We start from the raw sequence: 27,047 nt of genomic DNA, 5'->3' as shown, positions 1-27,047 counted from the left end.
CCCACCACTCCCCTGAAGCTATGCCATAGCTCCTAATAAAGGAAACTGGCAAGCTAGGTACTTCAAAAGTCAAAAGTGCCACTTTTACTAAATATCAGGTCGTTGAACGCTGCTATGTAAGGCGTCATGGAATGGTGTCATGAGTTTTGTTATGTGACCTTTTTAGCCAGACTTATGGCAGAAGTGGCTTTCCATAGAGCCCCGCTGTTTGTCGCCTCGCTGCTGTACGATGGGCTCGTCCCGTCTCAGGACATCCCGCGCAGGGACAGCAGCCTGGTGACGTAAACATGCTTGTGTTGTGACTGGTGAGTGTGCGCGAGCTGCAGGAGGACGGAGCGCGTGCCCACTGGGGGGCAATGCTGCTTGTTCTCTTCCCCCCTTCAGCACATAGTGGACCGGCCCACGACAGAGCAACAGGAAAACAGCCTCCTCTCCTCCTCTCCTCTTCTTCTCCTCCTTCATCGCTCCGAGCGGCTCGGCTTCTTTATGTTTTCACTGCTGGATGTTTTCACTCTGAGCTCCGGGCCGCTGTTTCCAGGTAGGACCGTCTTCAGCCTCTTCTCCGTCTGTTCTTTCATCAGTTCTTCCTCCTCTCGTCTCCCGCATCCCCGCATCCCGCACATGACCCGCAGCATCCTCCGCGAGCCTCTTTTTCGCCGTCGTTTATCGCCGGAAAACAAACCGAACGGGGCTTGTTTGCTCGTGCAGATGAAGATTCCGGGCCTCGTCGCCCGGGGTTCTGTTCGGGGATCAGGTGGACCGAACAAACTGAATTAGATTGTTGAAACGCCACTTTAGCAGCACATCGCATCTAATTGTGAGGGGAAGGCCTTCACATGAGCTTTTGTCTGGTTCGAACATCTCCAGAATTTGTTCACCAAACCCGCAGACCTGAGGCAGCAGCGGCAGGGAACGGGATCCATCCGGTTAATCAAACTGGGAGCTTTGCTTAACTATTCATTCTGAATTCAGACTTTAGGGGAAGGAATAACAGGTTACAGATTTTAAAAAATGGTTAGCGATCCCATTTCCACATAAATCTGCTTTGTAATGTTTATTAATTAAATGTGAAAAGTCCAGGAGAGCTAAAAGAACAAAATAAAGAAATTGTTCATAACTATAAAATTTTAACCTTGATTTGCTTTCACTCAAAACTTGGAAAACTAAGGTCAAGAGAACTGAAAGTTGAGTAAAATGAATCATCAAATCTGCTAATCTTTCTCACCAGGAGTTCTTGAAAACACATCTATTGATTCATTTCATTTTTCATTTATAGATCATATGCATTTAATTGTCTCAAATTTCATCTGCTTCTAAAATCTAAACACAATCTAGATTGTTTTTAGATGAGCACATTATCTAAAAAATGTTTTTAGACATGGTGACTGATGTGATATTTGTGAAGCAGAACTGAAATATTATTTGAACTATAAAGAGGAAAAGATTTCTGTCTCAGACATCTTTTAGTGCAGAGTTGAAGCAGACATCCTTGTTCTAATCAAATTAAAAGTTAAAACATAAATAGTTCTCAGCTTTTTATGCTGTGAAAACAAATGAAACATGTACAGATGAAGTGACTGTGTTTTTGGCGGATTACAGGATTTCACCAAGCTTGGTCAATATTCATAGATGGGCTGTAGTTGTTGATTGGGCCCAGTAATGTTGTGGGAAACATCCTTCCTGCCTGACTTTGTACATTCAGCTGGTCTCTTGTAAGTGTGTGTCCCATTATGGAGCACACACACCCTCAGCTGAGCTCCATCACTGGCTTTCTGGCAGCTAAAAGCTCTCGGTGATAAGACTATCAGCCTTACAGACACTCAGACTGCAGCTGCTTAGATCACTGTCAGACACACACCACACACACACACACACACACACACACACACACACACATACACACACATACACACACACACACACACACACATACACAAATTATTACTCAGTAGTTTTACCCACTTTACAGTTAGCAGCTACAGTTTACTGTGCATTTATTGACCCAAACATATCTTTGTTGCTTCACTTTTGGGTTTTTTTAAACCTTAATATATAAAGGGGAAACAACAGGGGATCAATATTCCTATTGATTATAGATTATTTAAACTAAAATCTCCTGCTTTGCCATGTTTAAAGAGGCCCAAAGAGAGAGAAGCCTGCACAGAATGACAGTACACAGGAAGTGACAACACATAGATAAAGAACTAAAAAATAAAAAAGGCAACAAGCAAAACTTGATGGGCCTATCCAGCAGTCAAGGAGCCAAGGGCGGGGTTCACCCTGGACAGGTTGCCAGTCCATCACAGGGCAATGCAACCCTGCACCTCACACTTAAGGGAAGCTTAAAGATTCTAAGTAATACATGGATGTTTTTGACTGTTTCCTGTCGGCGGAAACCAGAGTACCCAGGAAGCACTTGCACAGGGAGAACATGTGGACTCCATGCTGAAAGACCCCAGCCTGGGATTCGAACCCAGAACCTCCTTTCTGCAAAGCACCAGTGATACTAGAAGTGCAGTGACATAGACAGATCAAAAAAGTTAATAAAAAATTTCAAAATGACCAAAAACATACAGAAAAAGCGCTACAGAAACAATTCATCCACATGGATTAAATAGTGACAACAAAGAAATGACAGAAACAAAAAGTTACCCACAGAAAACAAACTGAGTAGAAAGATGTAGAGCTGCATAACACAGCTGCTGGGACGTGTGTGTTACTGATGTGATGTTCTGACACACAACTAGGGCTGCCTGCAACCTACAATTATTTTAGTAATCGATTATTCTGTCAATTGTTCTGACAATTAATTGATTAATTGGACTAAAAAATTGGCACATTCCACAGATTTTTCATTCAACGTCTTATCCCTTTTTTTAAATAATAGAAATACATTAAAATATGCAAATAAACAAATTCCTTTTTTAAGCAACAAAATCAACATTTTGTTTGCCTAAAATGCATTAACAGCATTCCTTTAGTGAATACTTGATCATTTGTAGTAAAGGATGCATCTGCAGCTATAACATCACCATGTGAAACACTCTGGCATTTCTTCTGAAGTTAAAATGTGGGGCTGATCTGGTGATTTGTTTTTGATTAGCTGATTAATAACTGGGCAGGAAAAGGTGTTTTTTTTTCTTCAGAATTTGAACCAGGTGAAGCTAAAACTCCCAGTTCATGAGTTCAGAAGACATTTACATACAAAGGTTGGTTTTTTGAACTCAATTGCAAAATGTAGATGTTTTTAGTACAGTTTTGGCTTAATTACTGCTCTAAGTGTTATTTTTTCAGCAAATGAGTGTTTTGAGTTTGCATCCACCAGTTAACGATTAATTGATTACTAAATTAATTAATGATTAATTCAAAAATTGATTGACATTTAATGCAGTTAATCGTTCCAGCCCTGCACAGAAGCTAATTGTTTTCATTTTTATGCTAACCTGAGTTAGCATTGAGAGTTTAGCTTTAATCCAACAGTTTGAGATGGATTCCTACTCCAACAGTCAAATGACCTCCTTATCATCAAACACACCTTTTGTTTCTTTCCTCCTCCAGTTCTTCTTCTCCTGGTATAGTGTTTGTTTATGGAGGTGTTTGTTCACCGTGAGGTATTGTGGTATTTTGGACAGAAAGCTGCTTCCCGGTCTACTCAGGTCAGGTTCAGGTGAGGCCAGCAGGGAGCTCCTCTCTAGCTGATACCTCAGCAGCTTTGGGCTGCAGACATGAGCTGCTGGTTGCTGCTGGCTGTGCTCCGTCGTCCCTCTGGAGGGAGGAGTGTAACCACAGCAGTAACAGTTGAGGAGCGCCTGGGCGTTGGCCCGGCTGGAGGAGCTGATAAACAGGAGGGGAGGAGGAAGGCAAATGAAAAAAGCTGTTTCACAGGAAGTCTGGAAGCTTTAACCCCCCGGCGAAGCATTAGTAGACAGGCCCTCATGTTCTTAAGATATAAGGTGTAGTTACTGCGAACACAGCGCCCCCCCCCATGAGCAGTCTCTAGAGGAAGGTCAGATAACAGCCAGCCCTGAAACTGACTCAATGGCGTCCCAGCCTCCTTGCCCCATCATGTCCTCGGTCACCTCAGGGACAAACTCTCCATGTGAGGATGAAGGTTTGAAACTGGAGCGCTGGTTCTGTAACACAGCTCAGATGGAGCACAGCATCCACTCATGCTGCTTAGCAAGGCATTTAGCAATGACTTATGGATGGGTTTGTGACAAGATTATAGGAAATATTGTTCAAATTTTAAATCCTTTTTAACAATCAGAGCATCACTTCAATGTTTTACTTAAGAAACTAAACACACACACGTCATATTTAGTCCTATTAGGTTCTGTCAACATCATGTCTCTTACCCAGTGGCACATCAACATGTGGAAGGAAGTGATGGGGTTATTGATACTTTTTACCATTTATTTTACTGATACTTTTTACCATTTTATTCATATATCTACTGTATTTTTTTTTATACTTCTGCAAGTTGTGATTTCCTGTTAAAAATATTTCCAGACAAGGTGCATAACACTTTTGCACCTGCCTACAAAGATAGGTGACATCCAACACAGCTTTCTTAAAGAGTTAACATATATGGAATGCATTTTCCTGTACTTGTTTTTGCTGTTGAATTATCACTATGACGACACGCTGATGCTTAGAAGTGAATAAATATTGAAGGGTGGCAAGACCCCGTTGGAGTCTGACAGGCTTCTCCCCTTGCTGCAGACAAGCCTTTATGTCCTTGTGATTCTTTCAGAGTTTATTTGAAGAATAGACCTAACAGGAAGAACCTGGAATCAGTCCCCTACTGTGAAATAAACTTACGATTCACGTAAAAAGTTTCTAGAAAAATTATTTATGAATTATTGGTTGGATCATGTACAAAATGAGCCAAGCTGCGGAAGTACAGAATAACAAAGTGTAAATAACAAAATGACACCTGCTGCCAGTGTTGAGAACAAAACATTAACTGGTTGATTTCATCAAAAAGTGACCAGTAACCAAACTTGCCTTTGTCAGATTTTTTTTTACAGTTCTCAACATATAAAATAATAATAAAAAATGCTGTTAAACTTTATGTTTAAGCTTTTTCCATCCTAGAAAAATTATCTGGTTTATGCCACCCACTTTCCACATTGGAAATGGAACATTACATCCCAGTGAATTGCTCCTCTACCATTGTTGCAGCAGCCCAGCCTCTTGTTGGCACCAAAATTGGCCGAAAATTTCAAAATCTATGCTATGTGAACGAGCCATTAGCAAAGACTTTGAATCCAGTTGAATGTACTGGCATTACTTGCAATTAACATGCTCAGTTCTGATACAAAACCAATATTCTGATGCCTGATTAAAATCTGAAGCAGTGGAGACTACCGCCACCACTGGATGATACAGAAGGTGGTTACCATAGAGATTGAATGCAGTCTGGTATACATAGATTGCTAATCTAATCACTGATTTCTGTGATAAATCGTTTTGCTGCTTGGTGTCAAGAGATATGATAGGTGCTGCTCCTCTTTCATCAGATGTTTGATCTCCTGTATCTGAAGGAAAGCTTTGATAAATTCATCGTTTATGTAGTTGTGTTTTCACTGCTGCTAGAGGAAAATGTCCTTTGGTAAGAGTTGATGGGTCTGGGTCATTGGTTATTCAGAGTTGTGGACTCTAAAATAAATTTTGCCAATCATTCAATGTTTGACCATGACATATGCAACATGCCAGATTGACGGCATCGGAAATTGCCTGCATGGTAAACAGTCATCCTCCACTGCAAAGAGAGAATAGCTGATCTGAACAAGGCTGTTAATGTGAATTCATTATTTGGAAGTGTGAGCAACATGGACTGAACAGGTTTGTTCACTTTCTCCACTGCCACTGCTAAAACTACAGGCAGACTGCAATTATAAAAAAAAACACAGAAAAGCAACGTCATTGTTCACAATTTCCTCTGTTCACTGATTGGCCCAGTTGAAATTCTTGTGGAAGAATCCAGGTCAATGGGAGAAAACCCAGGCTGACCACTGAAATGAAATGAGATTTGTAGGACAGCAATGACCAGGATAGAGTTGACGCCTTTACTGGTTGAAACATGTTTGGTAGTCCCTGAAGTTGTCCAATGTGATGATAGGTGGTATACCTGAACATTTTTCTCTTTCTCTCTGCCAAATTATAAGGGACGGAATCAAACATGGATATTCTCTGCTACGACTAGTCAGCCAACCTTTCAATCAGTCTTTGTCATGAACACATGGTGTGTTACATTTGAACGCATTCTTCTAGCACGAATGGTTTTAAGTAACTGTGTCTCTATGTTGCTTCCTGTTTTTGGTTAAAAGCCAGGCTGTTTTGCTGTTGGAGAAGAGCAGAGAGCATTTTAAAATCTTACCCTTCACGATGTTCAGCTGTGGGAAGAAAATGTTATTAATATGCTTCTCACTCAGAATCAGGATCTAGATGAGTCAGTCCAGAACTCATTCATGCTAAAATGCCAGGCTCTGGTGACATGTTGGGTAAAAGGGAAGATGTCACTGACTCCCTGTCTGTCCTCCTATCCTCCCCCAGCTGGTTTAAACTGAGCAGAAGGGCAGTCTCTCTACAGCCATGCAAAAGGTGATTCATCTTCCTGTATTATCAGTAACAGTTAAAAGGAAAAAAAAAAAACAATGTTTGGGGCTTGTGAATTTGGAACCATTTGAAATATCTGAATGTTTCTGACTGTCCTTGCAGGTGGAGGGACGTGTAACTCCTGTTATCCTTCCATCATCTAGGGGCCCGAGCGCTCCGGAGTCTCCTGCCACTGGCATCATGGTAAATACAACACAGACATGTTCCTTCTTTGATTTGGAAAAGTTGACATCTCTGTCAGTTTTCCTCTGGGTGCAGAATCTGAGTGATGCAACTTCAGGCTTAGTTGTGGGTTTCATGATAAGAAATGCTTCATAGCCTACCTGAGTCTATCTCAGAGACTGTATGCTGCAGACCTAGTGTTCTCCAAAACCACTCACCTACAAATTGCTGTTGTTGCTGAAATTCCTCTAACTTCTGTCTGCAACACACTCCTCTTACCATCAGTGATATACTCTCTCTCTCTATATATATATATATACAGTACAGACCAAAAGTTTGGACACACCTTCTAATTCAATAGGTTTTCTTTATTTTCATGACTATTTACAAGGCAAGAAATCCCACTTATTAACCTGACAGGGCAGGTTGACCTATGAAGTGAAAACCATTTCAGGTGACTACCTCTTGAAGCTCATCAAGAAAATGCAGAGTGTGTGCAAAGCAGTAATCACAGCAAAAGGTTGCTACTGTGAAGAAACTAGAATATAAAGGGTATTTTCAGTTGTTTTACACTTTTTTGTTTAGTGCATATTTCCACATGTGTTGTTCATAGTTTTGATGCCTTCAGTGTGAATCTACAATGTCAATAGTCATGAAAATAAAGGAAACTCATTGAATTAAAAGGTGTGTCCAAACTTTTGGTCTGTACTGTATATGTACTCTGTGTGTGTGTGTGTGTGTGTGTGTGTGTGTGTGTGTGTGTTTAGGCTCGTCTGAATGACCAGATGGTTGGCTACAAAGACCTTGCTGCACTGCCCAGAGATAAAGCCATCCTGCAGGTGGAAAGGCCTGACCTGATGACCTATCAACCCCACCTGAGCTTCTCACCACTCGACCCGCCACGCAGAGAGGTACACACACACACACCTACATGGGTAGCAGTAATGGGAGACCTGTTAACGTTGCATGCACAAGAACACTCAGACTGTTCTATACTTGTAATGTTTCTACAGGTTTGGAGAATTAGGTCTCTATACCAGAGTACTTAACCATTAAGTGGTTATCTTTTTGTCTTTGCAGCGCTCTCTGTCCCCTCCTGCCATGTCTCCCTCCAGGTCTCCTGAGGTAGGATCTGCTACAAGCTGCTTAGATGCTACAGTTTATGTTTCCTCTGATATGTTTGCTTCAGATTAAGTCTTGAATTGTAACTTTTTTGTTCCCTCTGTCATCACTGTTTTCTGCCTTGAGAAGTCAATGGGTGAGAGTCAGGATACACCTTGGACAGTTCAACTCCAGACAGAAAACCATACATGCACTCTACTAGTGATCATTTATTGTAGTGCATGTTTTTGAACTGTGAGGGAAAACCTGGAATTCTTAGAAAAAATGAATGTATACATGAGAACATACAGCAAGACCCCAACTTTGATTCAAGTCCAGGACTTTTTTGTTGCAAGACAATTATGGGACCATACTTTGCATATATACATAAAATATTTATAATAATCAAGTTTCTGCACAGTGTGCTAGCTGTTTGTTTGATTGGACCTGTTTGGGCATTCTCTACCCATAAGTTTAATTTCCTGATGCCAACCAGTTGCCAGTGGTACATCCTGTGCAGCAGATTATACTTCAGTAACAATTCCTGCTTCTCCTCTGCTTTAATATTTTGTTTATGTTGCCATAAACACTGTCTTGGCATTTCTGATCCACTCCAGGAATATTTTGTTGCTGGATGGTGTCTCAGATGTTCTCTACTGTCAGGCATACCTGATGCCAGCCTCCTGGTTTTGATTCAAAGACAAACCTATCATAGAATTTCAAAGAGAAAAAAACGTTACTTTTTGATACCACAGGAAGTGTTTCATATTTCTTTTTTGGGGGGAGCAGAAGGGTTACTGGTTTCTTTTGTTGCTTCAGTGTTAAGGATCTGTCGGAGCTGTTGGCTCATTAAGATTTTCCTTCAGTAGTTGGTACCACAGTAGATCGGAGCACTTTGTGGTTGAGAACTTTGCAAGTAAGAAGTACATCCTGACATGGGAGCACAAACCGACAGTCAGATTACCACAAAAGCTCTGCGTGTCCGTGAAGCTAAACAGATAGCATTAGTGTTAGCTTTAGCTTATGTCATCTGGGAGGCTAAGTGCTTCACTGTTGCAGATGCAGCTTTATTGACCTTTTTAAGTTGCTGTAGCATTAGCTTGTAGTACTGCATAGTCAACGTGTGGCATCCTTCAGGACTTTATTTTTTCCTGTTTGTCTCTAAGAAACCTCCAAACATAAATATTTGGCTTTAGTTTAGCGTTATCAGCTAAATAGGTTACTACGTGAACATGTTTTTTGGGAAGGGGGGCTGCTTTATAAATATCTTATTGTTTTCTAGTAAATTGACATTTTTACCATTTGTTTGTAGAAACTGAATTTTGGCAGATTTCTTGTTGGTTGTCTGGATTCTGTGCCTCTGTAACTCCTGTTGGTTCTTGTTGCTGTATTCAGTCTTACTGCATGTAAATGAGTATTTTGGTAAAAAATCTGTTTTGGTCATTTTGTGATGTTCCACACAGTAGATGACCCTCTGGAGACCGTTCTGACTGTCCCACGCCTCACTTGAAGGTCTTGACCTCAGCTGTTTGGTCTTTTCACTCATTCAGATTTTTTTCATCTGACTCTTCAGCATCAATTGCTGCTTTGTGTTTCTCATAAAGAAATGTGACACTGATTTGCAGATTGCCGAGAGGGCCAGGAACTGAAGCAAGTGGGAAAACCATCAATAGAACTCTTCAGTCCATAGTAACTGTTACTGCGACATATAACAGCACTTTTATTTTGGATCTGAGCATCATTGTCACAGGAATGTGTTGAGATTTCCACAAGACTTTTGAACAAATTCCACCACAAATAATTTGTGTCTGAATAAAAGAAATTTTTTATGTATTTTCTTCCAACACCATAAACCAGTGTAAACAGGTCTGAGTTTCGTGTCAAAGTGTTGGACACTTTTTGTCTATTGGAGATGCTTTGAATTACCCAGAATACATCTGTAGCAACAGTGGAGATAACCAAAGTGTTTAATCTGATTCCTGCTTCCTGTTCAGGTGAAAGGTCGCAGAGCAGAGAGCGACAGTGGCTCCCCTGGAGGATCCACGCTGCAACTGCAGGCAGGTCGCAAGATAAGCACCAGCCTGCAGCATTTCCATCGACCAGGTAGCTAGTGTGCGCACACACACACATACTCACAAACACACTCGCACACACATAATAAATGTGGCTATTTTCTGGATTCCTTACCGACTCCATCCAGAGAACATCTGCTGGTGTCTTTGGTAAAGGATATATTAGCCCCCACACTGAATGAAAGACAACCTGACGTAACTGGTATAACTTCAAGTTGTTGGGTCCAGCAACCCAATGAGCCGTCAAGTCGAGTCGTGTTGAGTCAGGTCCATTGTCATGCAATGGTAGAAAGGTATGAATGTGTATAAAATCCTCAATACTCATTAAAATGTCAACATGAGGTATCAAACTGTAAAAGCAGCAAATCCATATGGGAAGGACATGTAGTCTTCTTTGATCCTGGAAATTTAAATCTTACATTAAACAGCCTTTTTATTTTTTTTTGGAGCATGCATTTCCTCTGTCATCCACCATGGGGCGTTGCAGCAACTTCCCATCACAACTCTAAAGTAAACCCAGCTCAAGCTAAACACTAAACACAGTATCAGTAAATTCAGTGATGACTTTTTTCTAGGTAGAGCTCAATAAATGAAATATATGTTGTTGTTTTAACAATTTAATATTTGTTTAGCAGTTCTTACTGATGTGTGTGTGGTGTTGATCAAACACTCCTGCTGCCACAGACTGTAAATATGATAAATCTGATAACAGAATTGGTTCTTCTTCTCTTGAACTTCCAGATAACGGCTCCAACATCTACAGGAAGCCTCCGATCTACAAACATGGTGAGTTCTTGATTCTCTCCATCTCTTTTCTATGAAGCGGTTGTTGTTGTTGCTGCTGTTGTCACTCAGCTACTTCCCTTCTTCGCCCCGCAGACCTTAACAAACCGTCAGAGGGCAGCGGGGTCATTCAGTCTGCCAAGTTCCCTGCCGCCCAGCCTCCAGACCCCAACCAGCCCTCCAAGATTGAGACAGAGTACTGGCCCTGCCCACCTTCACTGGCTGCTATGGGTAACACAATACACACTTATCCTTCTACAGTGACCACTCATGGTGAGCGTCTTTAACAATGATGACCTTCACAGAGATCGAGTGGAGGAAGAAGAAACTTCAGGAAGAAGATGAGTTTGAAGACGTGACAGAAGAAGAGCAGGAGCAGCAGGAGCAGCAGGAGCAGGAGCTGGAGAAGGTCTGGACCCCATCCTGACTGTTTACATCACCTTAAGTTAATTCATTAGACCTGATTTTTTTGTTTGTGTTTTGTTTTTTACAAGTGGAGAATCAATGTAGAGCAAACGATAACTTTTAAAAAACAGCATTTAGGTAGAAATATGGAACTTTTACTGTGAAGAATATAGTGACATAAAAAGTATTGACTTTCTTGCCATGCTTAAATTCTTTTGAGTCATCAAACCGATCTTAGTATCAGATATAATGTTTAATATCAAATATAACCTGAATAGCTGTAAAAAGCTTTTACAAAATGATGAGAGAACAACTTTTGAAACCATTCTGGCCTTTTGTGGAAATCAGAAACAGTCAATGGCAGCTTTAGCTTCACAACCAGTTCTAATGTTTGACAGAAACTTCTTTTCTTTAATTTCAGCAGTATGAGTTGTATTACAAACATAATTGAAGTATTAGTGTGTGCACTGTTAAAATTTCAAAAGACAGCTATGATGCAGTATTTGGTAGGTTAACATATTAGAAGTATCATGCATGCCAACCACATAGTTAGCTGTTGGCTGGACGCTCACTTTTAGTGGCCAAGATTTTCTCAAAGGATTCTGGGAACAGTTTGATGAACTAAAGGGAAAAAAGAGACACTATTGCAATTGCATGTTTCAGCCTGTATGCATAATTTTGACTTGATGAGTGCAAAATCCAAATAACCTCCAGCTTGTGCCTCAAACTGTGGTCTTAAAGAATGTTGAAAAATGTTGAATCCAGACTGCTGAATAATAACCCTGGAAAATAGCAACTCAAAGGCTGCATGTATGTAAACGTGTGAGCAGTGCTGGGAGTGTTCTGCTCTTCCTCCACCATCGGCTGTGTTCTGTCTGCAGATCAAGTCCAACCTGGGCCGTCTGATCCTGAAGGAGGAGAAGGAGAAAAGTGTCCACATCAGGAGGAAGACACAGTCTCTGCCAGACAGAACACACATGCACAGCAGTGAGTCCATCGGTTGTCTCACACGTCTCCGCTCCAGCTGAACAACCGGTCAGACGCCACTTTGTTTCCCTCTCCTCAGCAGGTGTGTCAGCCAGTGCATCAAAGTCTCCGTCCCGCTCCGCCCTGACCAGAGTGAGTGTTGCCGCTGGCTTTCAGGCCGGCAGCATCAGACATCAGCCTCCATGTTTGCTCCTGGTTTCCTGAATGCTTCCTGTTCTCCTGTTCCTTAGATGCAGTCGGAAGAGTTTTCTACAGACGGAGATAAAGGACGGCCAGGTGGGAGCCTCTTAGCACAACCTGAACACAACAGCAGTCCAGTCAGATCGTTTTGACACAGAAATGGACCCTCAGTGGACAGAGAGAAACCTCTTTGTCGTCCATTGCTGCAGTTTGTGGATGTTGCTTGTGCATCAGATTTAAACACACCAGAAGCAAATACTAAGGTTCCTGCTCTGGACTTATGCATGTAAATAGGAAAATTACAATTAATTGCATTAAAATTATGTAGCTACTTAATCAAAAGCCACTTTATACGTGTTCTCCTGTTGGTGTTGTTATAGCAGCAAATGTAGTAGCTAACCTTTGAACCACAAACTTTAATAAGGTTTTTAAACCATGCACAGATCCCTTCTGCTTCCCAGCTCTATACTGGCTCATATTAGAATATTAGTGGTTGGAACATATTCATACTATATATGGACACTATATAGGGATGTGAATACTTCTGCAAGGAACTATATTTATATGGGAAGTTTCAGGGACACCTCTAGTCCTGATGAAACTCTGTGATGATGACTTCCTGTTCTCAACCTCTCTGTGTCCTTTCTCTTTCTGTCCTGGTGTCCTGCAGCTGCTCAGGTAAGTGTGTGTTCATGTGTGTGCTAATGTGCATGGCCATGTCAACGTCCTGCTGCTGCACCAATCTTTTCACACCATGTTTCTGAACCACTTCTGAACCAGTCTGTACCCCATTTGGCCCGCTTTTAATGGATGGAGTATCAGAGAGTACTAAAGCTTAAAGAATCAACTCTTTACTGTTAAGATGCTCATATATTTGGTGTATAAAGGTACATTTATTTATTGCTTCAGTTCAACTTTTCAGTCACTATTTCTTTTTCTAATTGAGTCATCATTTATTTATTGTGTTATATCTATGTTTTCAGTTTTTTCCCAGCTTTCTATTTTTCTGTCTCTCATGTTCAAGAGAAAAATCTAGCTAAGAAATGTTTTTATTTTAGGTAATAAAGCAAACTTAACTTTAGGGCTGAAACAATTCATTGGATTAATCGGATTAATCATGATGATTATTGATTTTTGAAATAACCGTCAACTAATTAAGTAATTGATTAATCATTAGCTGGAGTGTACAGACTCTAAAAATGATCATTTCCTGAAACAACACATTCAGCACAGTAATCAAATCAAATCTGTACAAAAATACATACATTTTACAAAAACTTCTTTTTCTGTATATGTGTTCCATCCAGAACTCCTCAAGTGTCAGTTTTAGTTTCACCTGGTTCAAATTCTGTAAGAAAAAAACAATCTCCTATCAAGCACATTTTACTATCCAATTACTAATGAATTAATCAGAGAAATAATCACCAGACCAATCCCTACACTGTGTCCAGTAGAAAGGCCTGAGCTTCACATGTTGATGATCGACCCATTTCTTTAGCTGTAGATGCATCATTTGCTACAAATGATCAAGCCATGCTAAAGGAATTCTGTTATTGCATTTTACACAATAAAATGTTTTTTTTTAAATGAAGTGAATTTTTTACATCTTTAAATGTATTTTTAATATTGCGTAAAATATGCTAAAGCAATTAAATGAAAAATCTATAGAATGTGACAATTTTCTCTCTGAGTGTCAGAATAATCAATTAATCAACAGAATAATTGATAAAGCAATGGGTTACTAAAAGAATTGTTAGTTGCAGCCCTACTTAGCTTATTTTTGTGTAGCAACACAAGCAATCATTCTTTTACATTTAAATTATGATATGAAACATTTAGTTCCTGAAAGATTAAACTTGATGTTTCTGTGAGGTGAAACAGGAGCTGCAACATGCAGTCTGGAGAGGAACTGCAGGAAGCTGCAGCTAACCGTTAGCATTAGCTGCTTCAGGACCTAACAGGAATCTAACAGTGTGACTCTGCTCAGCTTCCTCTGCCATGCTCTTTGTGTAGCTTACATTTTAGCAGCTATTGGACAGGGTGTGTCTGAAATGTGTGTGTGTGCGTGTGTGTGTAGAATGGAGAGAGCCGGAGAGATCGCATGGATAGAGGGAATTCCCTGCCGAGCATCCTGGAGCAGAAGGTGAGACCTGCTGAAAGGGTTAAATGCAGCCCAGCCTCTGGGTCTGTGTTCATGAACACTAATCTCAGAACCAGCAGCAGCTATTAAGGCTTTTACAGTTTAAAATGTAAAGTCACTTTAGCAGCAATTAGGAGAAACTGGAAACAAATTTCTGTGATTGGTGGAATGAAATGAGGAAGATGGATATGTAAGATTTCACTGCCTTCTAAGAAACAAAAAGTACAAAACATATTTCCTATACACATCAATGCTTTGAGTTAAATTCTTTGGAAACAAATTAAAAAGAAACTTAACATGTTTAAAGGGAAACAAGTTAAAAAGTGAAGGGAACTACATTTCCCTAATTTTCCTTCGCCTTCTGATGGAAATGTAGCACTTATAAATAGTAACTAATACTTACACACACACACACACACACACACACACACACACATGCACATACACACACAGCACAAAAAGGTTTAACAATGTCAGGTTGCAAACATGAACTTATTCCACTGAGATTTGGAGAGTGTCTGTGAATATTAATGTTCCAGTCCTGCCACAGCGCAGACTGCAGGCTGGATCTAGATGTGGACTTTGACTAGTCCATTCTAGCATAAGAATATCATGTGAGTGCCTTCTGCAACCTCTATTAGGAGTTCTTCTGTATGTCCATCCATCTGTCCATCAGCTCTGACCAGCTTCCTTGTTTCTCCTGAATAAAAGCATCCCCACAGCATGATGCTGCCTCTATCATGTTTCATAGTGAGGATGGTAACATTTCAGTCTCCTTTGAGTAGACCACCTTCCTCCACATGCAAACAATCTTTAAATAACTTTTATAAACAATATATTTCATTTACATATTTGTTAAAGCTGTCACCATGTTTTCTCAGCACAATATGAAACATAATCTATGAAGGTCACCTCCTTCCTGTAGTCCTTCTGCCATCTGCAGAAATACACCACTCGGTCAGACATGACCAATCAGAGCCAGGAGGAGGGTCTTAGCGCTGTCAATCACCCTCGTTTACTCTCTGCTCAAAACCTCCCCTTTGCTCTCTGCTAGGCTACAGCTCAGGCCATTTAGCATAGCCACCGATAATAGTGGATACATTTCCTATAATGGTGAGTTGTCTCTCCACCATTAGCAAATTGAGCAGCGAATACATGAGCTTGATTGACAGCACTAAGGTCCTCCTCCTGGCTCTGATTGGTTGTTTCTGATGGAGTGGTGTGTTTCTTCAGACAGTAGTCGATCAGGGAGGAGGTGGTGGAGGAGATTTTTTTCACAACTTGACTGTCTCATATTACACTGTGGTGACAGTTTTCACAAATACAGTATGTGAAAAGCTGAATTTTTTTTTTTATAAAAGTTACATCCTGCAGCTTTAATGCCACTCCATTCTCTCCTGAAGTGGATTCAACCATGTGTCTCCTCTGATGCAGAATAAATCCCATTGAAACACACTGAGGTTTAGCTTCAGCCATGTTATGCTTCCATTTTGAGTGTATTAAAGGAAAGGAAATGACCGGCTGAATCTTCTGCTCTTTGTTCAGATTTATCCATATGAAGCCCTGATTGTAACCCACAGGGGGCGCTGTAAGCTGCCCCCTGGAGTGGACCGGACCCGGCTGGAGGTGAGCATCCGCCTGCTGGTGACAGCTTAGCTTGTGAGAGCAAAATAAAATTAATCAAACGCTCTGTCAGGGGTGTTCAAAGTGTGGCCCCAGGGCCATTTGTGGCCCATGAGATGATTTTGTTTGGCCCCTGACCACAATTCAAGAATAGTAAAAAATAAAATTTGCCAACAAAATAAAACACAATTGATAACCCAGATCATTTGGAAACTGTCAGTTTCCAGATTTAAGGCAACAGTCCGGAGTCCGTTTAAAGTTGTGGATCTTTAATGATATACAGATTTCATAAAAAAATGTGTTTATTGTTCCGCAGATAAAACAAACAAATTTTTGCTTTTTTAAATGAATGAATTTAGTTACCCCCTAGTAGTTTAAACTGACCAGTCTTGGACTCCAGGGCTAAAGGTTTGGATGTGGATTAAAGCTCGTCCGCTAGCTGAAGGCACTTTAACCAACTCTGGGCCCTTCCTGTCCTGACAGAGGCATCTCTCCCAGGAGGAGTTCCAGGAGGTGTTCGGGATGCCCATTGGCGAGTTTGACCGCCTGTCATTATGGAGACGAAACGAACTGAAGAAAAAAGCCTCACTTTTCTAACAGGAAGTGACCTAATTCCCAACCGATACTTGATGAAGCCTCTCCTCTGCAAGGAGGAGGAGCCAAAGAACAGGCCATAACGTCAGCTATCCAATCAGCAGATCAGCAGACCCCTCCCCTCCACTAACAGCCCCCACTCCTTGGAAGACTGGATCAGAACGTCTAATGACAACCAGTTCTGCTCAGATCTAAACTTAAGCGATGCTCTAACATGTTACCAGTACTGCACTTATAACCACCACTGCTTGCAAACCATTCCTATCATATATCCACCATCATCATCATCATCATCATCATCATCATCATTATCACCATTGTTAATGTGACATTTAGTCTCAGAGTTACACTTCCAGAGGTCACCATCTTGAAGAGAGATCAGCAGTTATCTTTAGGAGAAACTCAGGTTTCTTGGTACCATAAAGTTGCTGCTAATCTGTGGGTTCAAAAGAGGCCGACTGCTGACCAGTAGCTGCTTCCTACAGGAGTCCCTCAGTCTGCTAAACCTCCTCTATGTCCATCCAAGACCTGTTGTTGTGTGTTACACTTACTTTCCTTCCCCATTATTCTTACTGTGTCAGTTATTTCTAAAGTGGTACTTTAAGAGTATCGGGTTTTTTTACAGGACAGTGGCGCAGTTGGTAGAGTTGTTGTCTTGGTGCAAGAAGGTCCCGGGTTCAATTCCCGGCCCAGGGTCTTTCTGCACGGAGTTTGCATGTTCTCCCTGTGCATGCGTGGGTTCTCTCTGGGTATTCTGGCTTCCTCCCACAGTCCAAAAACATGACTGTTAGGCTAATTGGTCTCTCTAAATTCTCCCTAGGTATGAGTGTGTGTGTGCATGGTTGTGTGTCCTGTGTTGCCCTGCGACGGACTGGCGACCTGTCCAAGGTGACCCCGCCTCTCGCCTGGAAGGTTAGCTGGAGATAGACACCAGCACCTCCTGACCCCTTTAAGGGACAAGGGTGTACAGGAAATGGATGGATGGGTGTTTTTACAACTGGAGAGGCAGCTTAATGTCTTCCTACAGATGCTTGAGCTGGCATTACTTTCTTATTTTGCTGTGTATGTTGGCATATCTAAAGTTAAGGCTTTCATAGGTCAAAACGTTAACAAATGAACATCAAGTTCTTTCTTATCTATAAATGAAATGTGTTGCCACTGTTTTGTATAGAGTGTGTGTTAGGATGAAGAATGTTACTGCGTAAGGAGCGAGTTGTATAAATGTCAAACATAATTATTTTTTCCTTACTTAATGATTATCTGACCATGTTAGGATAATGGGTAATGATCTGTAGTCAGTAACATCACAATGATTATGAGCTGAACTGATCAGAAAGTTGCTTAACCTGCCATCTTGTTGTTACTTTGAAGATTTAGCAAACTGAGAGTCTGCATGATGTAACATGAGATCAAGTCAAATTATTATATGGATAAGCTGTATTGAGTATAAACTTATTTAACTTCTGCACAATACATGAATGGTGTCAGAACTGTGACTCTAATGTCATAAAATATTGTTCAAAAATGTTGTAGCAAGCCGGTCGAACTGTACTAGATGTGGAGAGGTGACTGTTGTCCAAGCTGCACATCTTCATACACCATAGAAACTCAAGGTAGATATGGGACAGTGTGATGGATTTATAAATCAGAACCACAGGAACCACTCCATTTATTTATTGATATTGAAATATTTTCACAATATTCTAATCGCTTTCAGTACCATATATTGTCAGGTGTTAGTGTCTTTCTGACACTTTAAAAAACAGGAAAAAAAGCAAAACAAACATGTTAATGCATTTACTTGTAAAGAAAACTTACTAATAATGAGCTTCTGGTGAATTACTAAAAATCCTAAGATCTAAAAGTTTAGTTTTTGTTAGTGAGCTTCTTTAACTCATAGATGCTTTTGAGAGATTCCTGCTCTGGTGGGGTTCACTGAGCCAGCTGCTTTAACCTGGGAGGACCTCACCCAGCCCTGCTTCTTTCTTTAACTCAGCTTCTGAATTGAAGTCAATAATATTGAGATGAAGCCTGATGCACATAGATACAAGGAGAAACTTGCAGAGTTTTATCATACAGTTAGAAATGACCAAAATTGATTGGACTACTGTGTTTCTATTAGGATACAAAGTGTTTTCTGTTAGTAACATTCAGAACATCAGTGGGCCACTCTGACTGGTACCTCAATTAGTATAGGTATGCTTTAATTTGACCTTAATTGTATTATTATTATTATTATTATTATTATTATTATTATTATTATTAATAGTAGTTGTAGTAGTAGTGGTGGTAGCAGTGTTAAATGCATGACCCTAAAGCTAAAGACAATATTCTGTAGTCAGCCTAATCCCAAACATCGACACATTAAAACAAGCTAACCTGCTAAAACTATTAAGGACTCAACTTTAGAAAAGGAAGATTTTTTTTTCTCTGAATAAAAACAATAAAAACATAATGCAAGGTAAGAAGGTTAGAACATTTTCAGGAAGGGTTGTTAAAAAGTTGGCTACGACCTTGAGCAGATGTCCCCGAATGTTTTGCGAGTAAAGTAATAAAATAAAATGTTTGAGAAACAATAAAAGAGGAGCCTTCTTTTATTGTTTCTCAAACATTTTGTTGCCCTAAAGTGAATGTTGGAAGTGGAAGAAAAGTTTCACAGACAAGGAATCACTCAAGGTCACAGACCATGTTCAGTTATCCTTCAGCAACCTTTCCTACATGCTTTCTTTTTTTCATTTTTTTTTAGCTAACACATTAGCTCACCAGGACAGTGTCGCTCTTCATCCAAGCTAAGGTCAGAACTGAACGATGGAACTGAACTGGGTCACAGTTTGAGAGGGAATAGGGATTGGGTGGAAATCTACTTGCAGTTTAGTTGTAATATTAAGACTTTCTCTGCCACGTTGTAGTTCACAGGCAATCCAAAAGAGAGCAATCTAAGATTTAAAGAAGCCATTCTGCCTGTTTGAACTCACATGAAACTGGAAGCAGCTTCATGGTACCAGTCCAGTCTCTTCCTGATCCAACTCTGACAGCTTCCTGCTCTATAACTTGAATGACGGCCGACTGAAGGAGTTTCCACCTCGTTCAGTAGCCGATTGTGAATTTATTTATTTCAGGCAGCTTAATTTATAGATTGTGTTTTTACTGTGAACCTTTTTGTTGGAGACTATAGTCCTTTAATGAGCACTGATGTTAATATTCAGCACATTAAAGGGGCGTTTTTTGCTCACTAGGGTGTCACTGGTACCAGTAAAGGACACTGCTCAGTTTGTGTCATATGACTCGAATAAATCTGTTGAACTCAAACTCGTTTTTGGTGTCCTTTCTTTAATTCTCTGTGCCCGGTCATTAGCTGAACTCAGATCAGTTCACCTAGGTGAGTCTTCTTCACAAGTCCCATCACATGTTCAAAGCTTCAACATTTTCTGGCTCGTTTTATATTTCTACAGAGCATGTTTATTTTGGACGTCTTTTTTTTTTTTACAGTGCAGAACGTTCTCAACAGAACATCGACAGGTTCTTAGCTGTGGGACAACCGGCAACCTTACCTGACTGCATAGACCACATCATTTGTGTTTTAAAGATCTTTATGCAATGTTGTCATTTCTAATATTATAAAGTCTGGGTTTCCATTAGTTATAAGCCGTAGTGATCCAAACTTAAAAGAAAAAACAAAACTATAACTGCATAATTTTACATTATTTAATGTGGTCTTTGGATTCACATCTCTCTGCTGCCTCAACGTTCCATCCTGCTAGAGTTGGTTTTCCGGACAGCCTAGAAAACAGATGTCAATCAGACGTGTCCTCAGGGTGCTGGTTCTGGCCAAACGTATCGATAAAACAAGAAATCAAACTGTTAAAATATAAAGCAGCAGCTGTCTCTGCATTCCATGAGTCTGTGAAATTAAATATTTAACATTGATATAAGTTGGAATGTACACAGATAAAAACTACTTTGATTTGACTGATAAAATTATATTTAAGAGCACAAATTAACTTGAAGGTTTAAGTCCGTCTAGAGCCCAGATGGCCACATACGTAGTTTATGGCGGCCCGCTTCTGGCCTGCGAGCCTCAAGTTTGACACATGTAGTTTAGAACCTGTTGGCTTCTATCCTGTAGTAACCGCTCTTAACGTTGAAGGAGGGGCCCCTCGTTCTGAATGTGCTTTCTGATCCCTGCACAAACACACACAGGTCTGATGTTCCCAATGTGTGTGTGGTTACCACGGTTTCCAGACGGTGATCAGGCTGTGGAGCATTGAAACACCCCAGCACTGTTCAAGGTTTCACCATGGTGACCTTCCGCCAGCTGCGGTGCAGAGGCTCCGCGTTGCTAGGAGACAAGAGGGTCGGCAGGTGGAAACAGAGGCTTCACACACACGAGAAGGATTTTTTCAGTTTTTTTTATTGAATGGAGTGAAACGTCTACATAAATGAGAGGCCTTGCAGTACATGAACAAAAAAATTTTTTTAATTTATCTGTAAAGAAAAAAGAAACAATCTGTGAGATGCTCAGAGAGGTGAGGCGTGGCTCAGCCCCCCCCCTCCCTCCCTCCAGAATCCCTCCACAGCCTGTTCAGCTACGCTTCACACCAACTGGGACCGGATCGTCGTTTTCAGATTGGTTTGGTTTAAAACTTTGGTTTTCATCCACATAAGAGCAAATAACATTTAACAGGAAACCCTGAACTCCTCATGTTAGGATTTAAGTTGTTTTGTTCTGTTTACTGTTAGATTATTCAGCCTCAGAGATTAATAAAACATTTTACTATCTGGTTGAATATACAGCTTCCTAAAATAAGATTTATAGAAATGTCCTGAATTTATTAAAGGCTTTCCCTTGACATTTTTACTGTATAACGTCAATTTCAAGACATTTTTGGTTATTACAAGATTGTAAACCCACTTGAATATTTAATAGCTTTAAATTACATTTTTAAAATGTTTCGAAGTTTTTCAAATCAAAGTTGTTCTTTAGAATAATTCTCTCCTATTAAACCTCAAATTCCATCAACATCCTTAAAAAGTTCCACCTTTATTTTGAAATCAGAAATGAGATGGAAGGTGGAATGGACTGCAGGAAGACCCGATGTCGTCACGACAAAAAGTGATGATTTATTCATTTCATCACAATTTCACCGTTTCCTTTTTCCACAAATAAAAACACCAATTTATTTCCAATGATCAGTTTTAGTAATCAGATCTCACTGCCAGACTTCCTGCAGACCCCAGCAGGTCTTTCTGAGTCAGAACGTAGCGGAATGACCCTTTAGCTCCCACATCTCTGTGCTGTACAAAAGAAACCGAAAAGAAAAACCGTCACATTGAAAAGCAGGAACAGTTAAAATATCCATATACAGTATAAATGTCAATACTTGCTCCGCAGAGCTCAGTCACACTATTGTTGGCATAAGAAAACGATGGATGTGTGCGTGCGGGCGGGTGTGTGTGTGTGTGTGTGTGTGTGTGAGGACAAACACAGCATTTGAATGAGCAGCACCCCCCTCCCCCAATGGTAAAAAAAACCAAAACAAAAAAACAGAAAGAAAGACGGCTGGCACGGAGGTGTGGTGTGGAGTACCAGCAAGCATCCAGTCCTGGTCGCTTTGAGATTTCCTCGGTTCAGTCTCATACTATGATATTTACTCTATGAGAAAATAAATAAGCACTCAGACTGGACCGCCTCGCTGCCCCCCTCCTCCTCTCCCCCCAGCAGGTTGGAGGCCAAGGGACAGGAAGCAGGGAGGGACAAACGAGGAGAGGAAGAGAGGCCGGAGGGAGCTAGGCCTGAGCGTTGGTGCCGTTCTTGTCGGGGGGCCCGGTGCCGGCCGGCAGGTTGTTGAAGGACGGAGGGCCCTCGTTCTGCTTGCTGTCGCGGCGGGGGGGCATCCGCTCGTTGATCAGGTCCAGACCCCGAGCCTCCTCAAAGCTCTGGATCTTATGCTGAGGGTTGAAGCCTTGGATGGCTGCAGGGAGGGAGCAGTCCGTTAGAGAACCAGAACCAGAACCAGACACAGTACCGGCAGCAGAGTCAGAACCAGTCTGAGATCAGCAGCAGCCATGTTAGGAAGGTCTGAGCTGACAGGTCAAAGGTCAGCACCAGACAGCTGTCTCTATCTGTGATTAATCACTAAACTGAACTTTATCAGCATAACACGTAAAAATGAACGTTTGGAAAAAAATGCTAAAGAAAACATTAAAGACTTTTGTGATTTTGTTTCTCCAGTTACTGTTAGTGCTGTAGCTACAGCACATCCCATAATACTGCTGCTGTTCCAGAAGCAGACGTTGTTCAGACGTCTGCTGCCCATCAACATCAACAAACTGCTTTAAAGTGACCAAAAGACAAACTTACTTCATGAGCAGACAAAGACAGCATGGAGGAAATGAGAGTCAGTTTCATTAAACAGGAACTTTACATTCAGCTCCTCTGTGCTGTTAGAACCTGCTGCAGCATCTGGAAGCTTCACTGTCCTCTTCCATCAGTGAAACCTCAGCTCTGTTCTCTGAGCCCACAGTGACCACTGACACGGCAGCATGTTGGAGCAGCTCTGCTGCGGTGGCTCTGACAATCCTACCCCCTGGTTACAGACACCCAGCAGCTGGATGGATGGATTTTTGCTCTCACCTTTGGACAGTAGGGACGTGTAACCATGGCAACACGCGATTGTTTCTACAGCTGGGAGCAGCTGATTAGCATCTCAAAAGCTCAGCAACACATGAACTCTGAAAATGAGGCATCATGGATACAGAGAGAGAGACGGTCAATCAGCTCCTCCATCCATCAGGAAACAACTGGATGAACTTCAGGTCCAAAACGAGGACGCAGGCAGAGTTTACAAGAATTACGGCGTTCCAGGGAACATGATGCGGGATCAGATCCCGACTCTCTCAGACTCTGACCACACAGAGACGTAAAGAGAAGTGGCAAAAGCAAAGGAGATGGAGCAACCAGGTCCTGCTTCTGTGGAATATCAGCTCTGATTTATCAATATCTGGTTCTATTGTGATAATGATAAAAGCGATGAGAACTATTTCTTCTTTCTTAGGTAAGTTTAAGCTGTGCTGCACGGCGCAGCAATCAGAGCTCCACAAACAAACACAACAAGTTCACTTGTACCACCAGGCTGCACACTGTAACTCTACTGTATCATATTTTCTCATTTATTGTCATTTTCAATGGTGAAAATAGCAAAACCAACAATTCCAACAATATGGGCTTTTTGGGGAGAAAATCAAAAATCTTATAATATATGTACCATGATAAATGATAAGTGATGTGATGAACGATGACAGCAGCAGGACACCCAGCTGAGATGTGGCTGCATTTGGGTCGTCAACAGGACAATGAACCTTAATGGCCCAGTTAAAGTCCAAGCTTCTATCTCTGCAAATTTCCTTGCAACAAAGGTTCTGGAGTGGGTTCAGTCAGATAAACAGATGAAGGCTCAGAGTTCATCTCTGGATGGTCCGGTCCGGTTTGGTCCGGTCCGGCTCAGAGGAGTTCAGATTCTGAACTAGATCTGCTTCTGCTCTGTGTGTCTTTAACGTTGTGGAGGTTCTAGACTCGGTTCTACGCGTTTCTGCCCTCCAGGTCGGCTGCTGCTCTATAAGGTTTCCTGTCTGGACAGAGAAGCTTCCAGAAGCACAGGCAGAGTTCCACAGAGACAGAGTTGGGCACAGACAGACAGACGGACGGACGGACAGAAAGGGTAGCATACCTCGTGCCTCCTCTGCCTCTACGGTGGCTGTGTAAGCGTGAGTAGAAGTGCCATGCCCAAAACAACAGAGAGAGAGTGGGAACGTTATCAATGCATTCAGTCAGACACTTTATCAATGCAATCCATCAGTTCTGTTAACATGGAGCTGAACATCACACAAAGCCCCGCCCCCATCCTCAGCACGGCTCCGTGGAAACGGAGCACAACCACTCTATTAGCATCTATTAGCACTCAGTGCTCAAAACTACGGCTAAAACAATCAGTTTGATCAACTATAGAAATAATCATCAGCTGATTCATTACTAACTGGAGTAAGCTGCAAATGACACTTTGCAGTAATTTAGCAAAAACTGTATAAAAAATAGAAACACTGCATTTATAATAATCATGAAAACTTCTTTGTCTGTAAATAGTGGAAGTTTTAGCTTCACTTGGTTCAAACTGCACCTTCTGCTGTCCAGTTATTAATCACTTAATATAATAACCTACACTTCATCAATCCTACACTGTATTATTCTTTTATATATTATAATTATTGTTGAATTTGATGTTCAGTCCAGCAGAAAGCCCTGAACTTTCCACATGTCGATTTTTTTAGCTTTGCTACAAATGATGGAGAGTTCACTAAAGTTCAGTCCTTTATGCATTTTAGGCAAGAAAATGTTGATTTTCTCATTTAATAATGAACTGAACTATTTGTTTATTTGTATCTTTTAATGCATTTCCAACATTGTACAGAAAAAAAGCTGAAATGATTAAATGAAATTCATTTGTTTTCATTGTTTGTTCTCCGATTGATCGATTAATCATCTTAACTCATTAATCATCAGAATAATCAATCCATTACTAGAATAATCATATTCTAGTAATCAGCTTTAGATCAGATGTTTGTCTCTTCAGGACGGCAGGACAGACGACCCCCATGTCTATAATCAGTGTGTAGATGGGGAGGGTGGGGGGGCATGGGGGCTTGAGTTAGTCTCAGGGTGTGAGTACAGGCACAGGGGCAGTTAGTGGTAGCTAACTCTCATGATTGTGTGTGTGTGCGTGTGTGTGTGTGTGTGTGCTGGGAGGCTCACCGCTCTGCAGAGTGCGCCGGCCTCCAGACAGAACGCCCATCGGCAGCGTCCCGGTGGGAGTCAGTCCCTTCAGCTGCAGCACGCTCTCATTCTCCTCTCTGGAACAGAAACACACGACTGACTGACTGACAGCTGGGTCTGATTCAGACCCACCCGGATGACCCCACATGACCCCCGGAATGACCCCAGATGACCCCCAGAATGACCCCAGATGACCTGGTTCTGTAGGAGGGGCTACAGCGCCTTGCTAAAGTATTCATTAGCAAGGTGCTAATGGAGATTCTCCACAATAGTCTTCAACACAGTCTGAGCTACCATGTGTGTTTATGAGTTAGGATGACCTAGTCAAAGTCCAGACTTGAAGAAAACCAAGAATTAGTGTGGAGACTTGAAAGATTTACTTTTGAGTTTTCTCTTTTGATCAGGAGCCCAAAACAATTCAACCCACAGCTGACTCTTCCATTCAGCCCCTTTACTCTCATGCTCTGAAATAAAATACAGTGCTAACTGGACAGGGTTAGTAAGGCCTACAGCCACCAGGGGGCAGTAGAGGGCAGCAGTGCAGTCTGTTCTCCTTCACATCCATTCAGATCCATCTCTGAACAGATCAGATGTTTTCAGCAATTTGATTATTTTTCCCTCCAAACAGAAACTTTGAGCTGCTCACATCACTGGAGGATTCCAGGAAACAACGCTGGTCCTCATGTGAACATAAAGACAGTTTAGAACACAATTCAAGCATGTCAGCAACGGTAAGCCACAGAGGACAAAAAGCCTGCAGCTCTCTCTGCCTGAGGTCAGCTGCTGACCGGCAGGATGAGCATTTATCTCAGGCATCGTTTGGAAAACTCACTTCATGGATGATCTGCACTGCTGTGAGTTATTCATGTGTTCATTCTGAACTGAACTGGGTCATGAGAAGCAGAGTGACACACTTCCTCAGAGTTAAAGGAGGACAAGTTAAAAGTCATTATCTCTGCAGGAAAGTGGAGGAGAGAGAGAGAGACGGCTATGTCCAAACAACATCCGCTGGACATGAACGATGCCAACAGCATCACTCTGATCTCCCTCCAGCATGACGAGGGGCCCATGGAAGACTGGGGGCCCATGGAAGACTGGGGGCCCATGGAAGACTGGGGACCTATGGAAGACTGGGGGCCCACCTGAGCACAGAGAAGACGCGCGCCATCTTTCCAATGGCGCGGATCTTGTTCCTGATCACCTCCTTCCTGGCAGCAGGAGCGCCACCTGAACATAGGGAGAGCAACAAGATGAGTTCTCTCACACACACACACACACACACACACACACACACACACACACACACACACACACACACACACACACCTACCTACATCCTCTGACCATCTCTGCTCACAAAACTAAATAATTAGCAAATTATTGATAAAATTCTAATTATCCTGCTCTAAACAGTCAACAGAAAATGTGGTAAAGTGAAACTAAATCATTTTATTCCAGTTAAATAATATTCCTTTAAACCTTGAAACCTTTAAAACACAAGTATGAAAATAAAAGGCCGCCTTGCTGTTAATGCGTTGGGAAGCTGACTGAG

General features: G+C 41.5%; 2 protein-coding genes across 6 annotated transcripts in view; one reads left to right on the top strand and one right to left on the bottom strand.

Annotated features, from left to right (window-relative positions):
• Positions 1-264: 264 nt before the first annotated feature.
• dmtn (dematin actin binding protein) lies at positions 265-17,467 on the top strand. 3 transcript variants are annotated; one of them, XM_028026205.1, is made up of 16 exons: positions 265-538; positions 6,559-6,606; positions 6,724-6,804; positions 7,551-7,694; positions 7,864-7,908; positions 9,879-9,987; positions 10,698-10,742; positions 10,836-10,970; positions 11,045-11,148; positions 12,026-12,131; positions 12,214-12,263; positions 12,362-12,407; positions 12,982-12,989; positions 14,389-14,454; positions 15,997-16,077; positions 16,558-17,467. In XM_028026205.1, the coding sequence occupies exons 2-16, from the start codon at positions 6,598-6,600 to the stop codon at positions 16,669-16,671; spliced, it is 1,143 nt and encodes a 380-aa protein (XP_027882006.1). In that variant the 5' UTR covers positions 265-538; positions 6,559-6,597; the 3' UTR covers positions 16,672-17,467. The 3 variants fall into 3 exon arrangements, with proteins under 3 accessions (XP_027882006.1, XP_027882005.1, XP_027882007.1); XM_028026204.1 differs by having other exon boundaries at positions 266-538; positions 12,211-12,263; XM_028026206.1 differs by lacking the exon at positions 6,559-6,606 and having other exon boundaries at positions 267-538; positions 12,211-12,263.
• Positions 17,468-21,060: 3,593 nt separating this feature from the next.
• ppp3ccb (protein phosphatase 3, catalytic subunit, gamma isozyme, b) overlaps positions 21,061-27,047 on the bottom strand; it is a 32,755-nt gene continuing 26,768 nt past the window's right edge. The window contains exons 11-14 of one of the 3 annotated variants that reach the window (XM_028025243.1): positions 26,638-26,722; positions 25,475-25,572; positions 24,396-24,422; positions 21,061-22,631 (exon numbers count right to left, since the gene is read on the bottom strand). In XM_028025243.1, the coding sequence (XP_027881044.1) occupies positions 22,456-22,631; positions 24,396-24,422; positions 25,475-25,572; positions 26,638-26,722 (386 nt within the window). In that variant the 3' untranslated portion in view covers positions 21,061-22,455. Of the gene's footprint in view, positions 22,641-24,395; positions 24,423-25,474; positions 25,573-26,637; positions 26,723-27,047 lie in introns of all 3 variants that reach the window. The other 2 variants (XM_028025242.1, XM_028025244.1) reach the window with 2 other exon arrangements.

Source organism: Xiphophorus couchianus, chromosome 8, assembly GCF_001444195.1.
Source record: "Xiphophorus couchianus chromosome 8, X_couchianus-1.0, whole genome shotgun sequence".
Taxonomy (NCBI): Eukaryota; Metazoa; Chordata; class Actinopteri; order Cyprinodontiformes; family Poeciliidae; genus Xiphophorus; species Xiphophorus couchianus.
The sequence above is the reverse complement of the archived record's forward strand: the minus strand, read 5'-3'. Positions and strand labels throughout refer to the sequence as shown.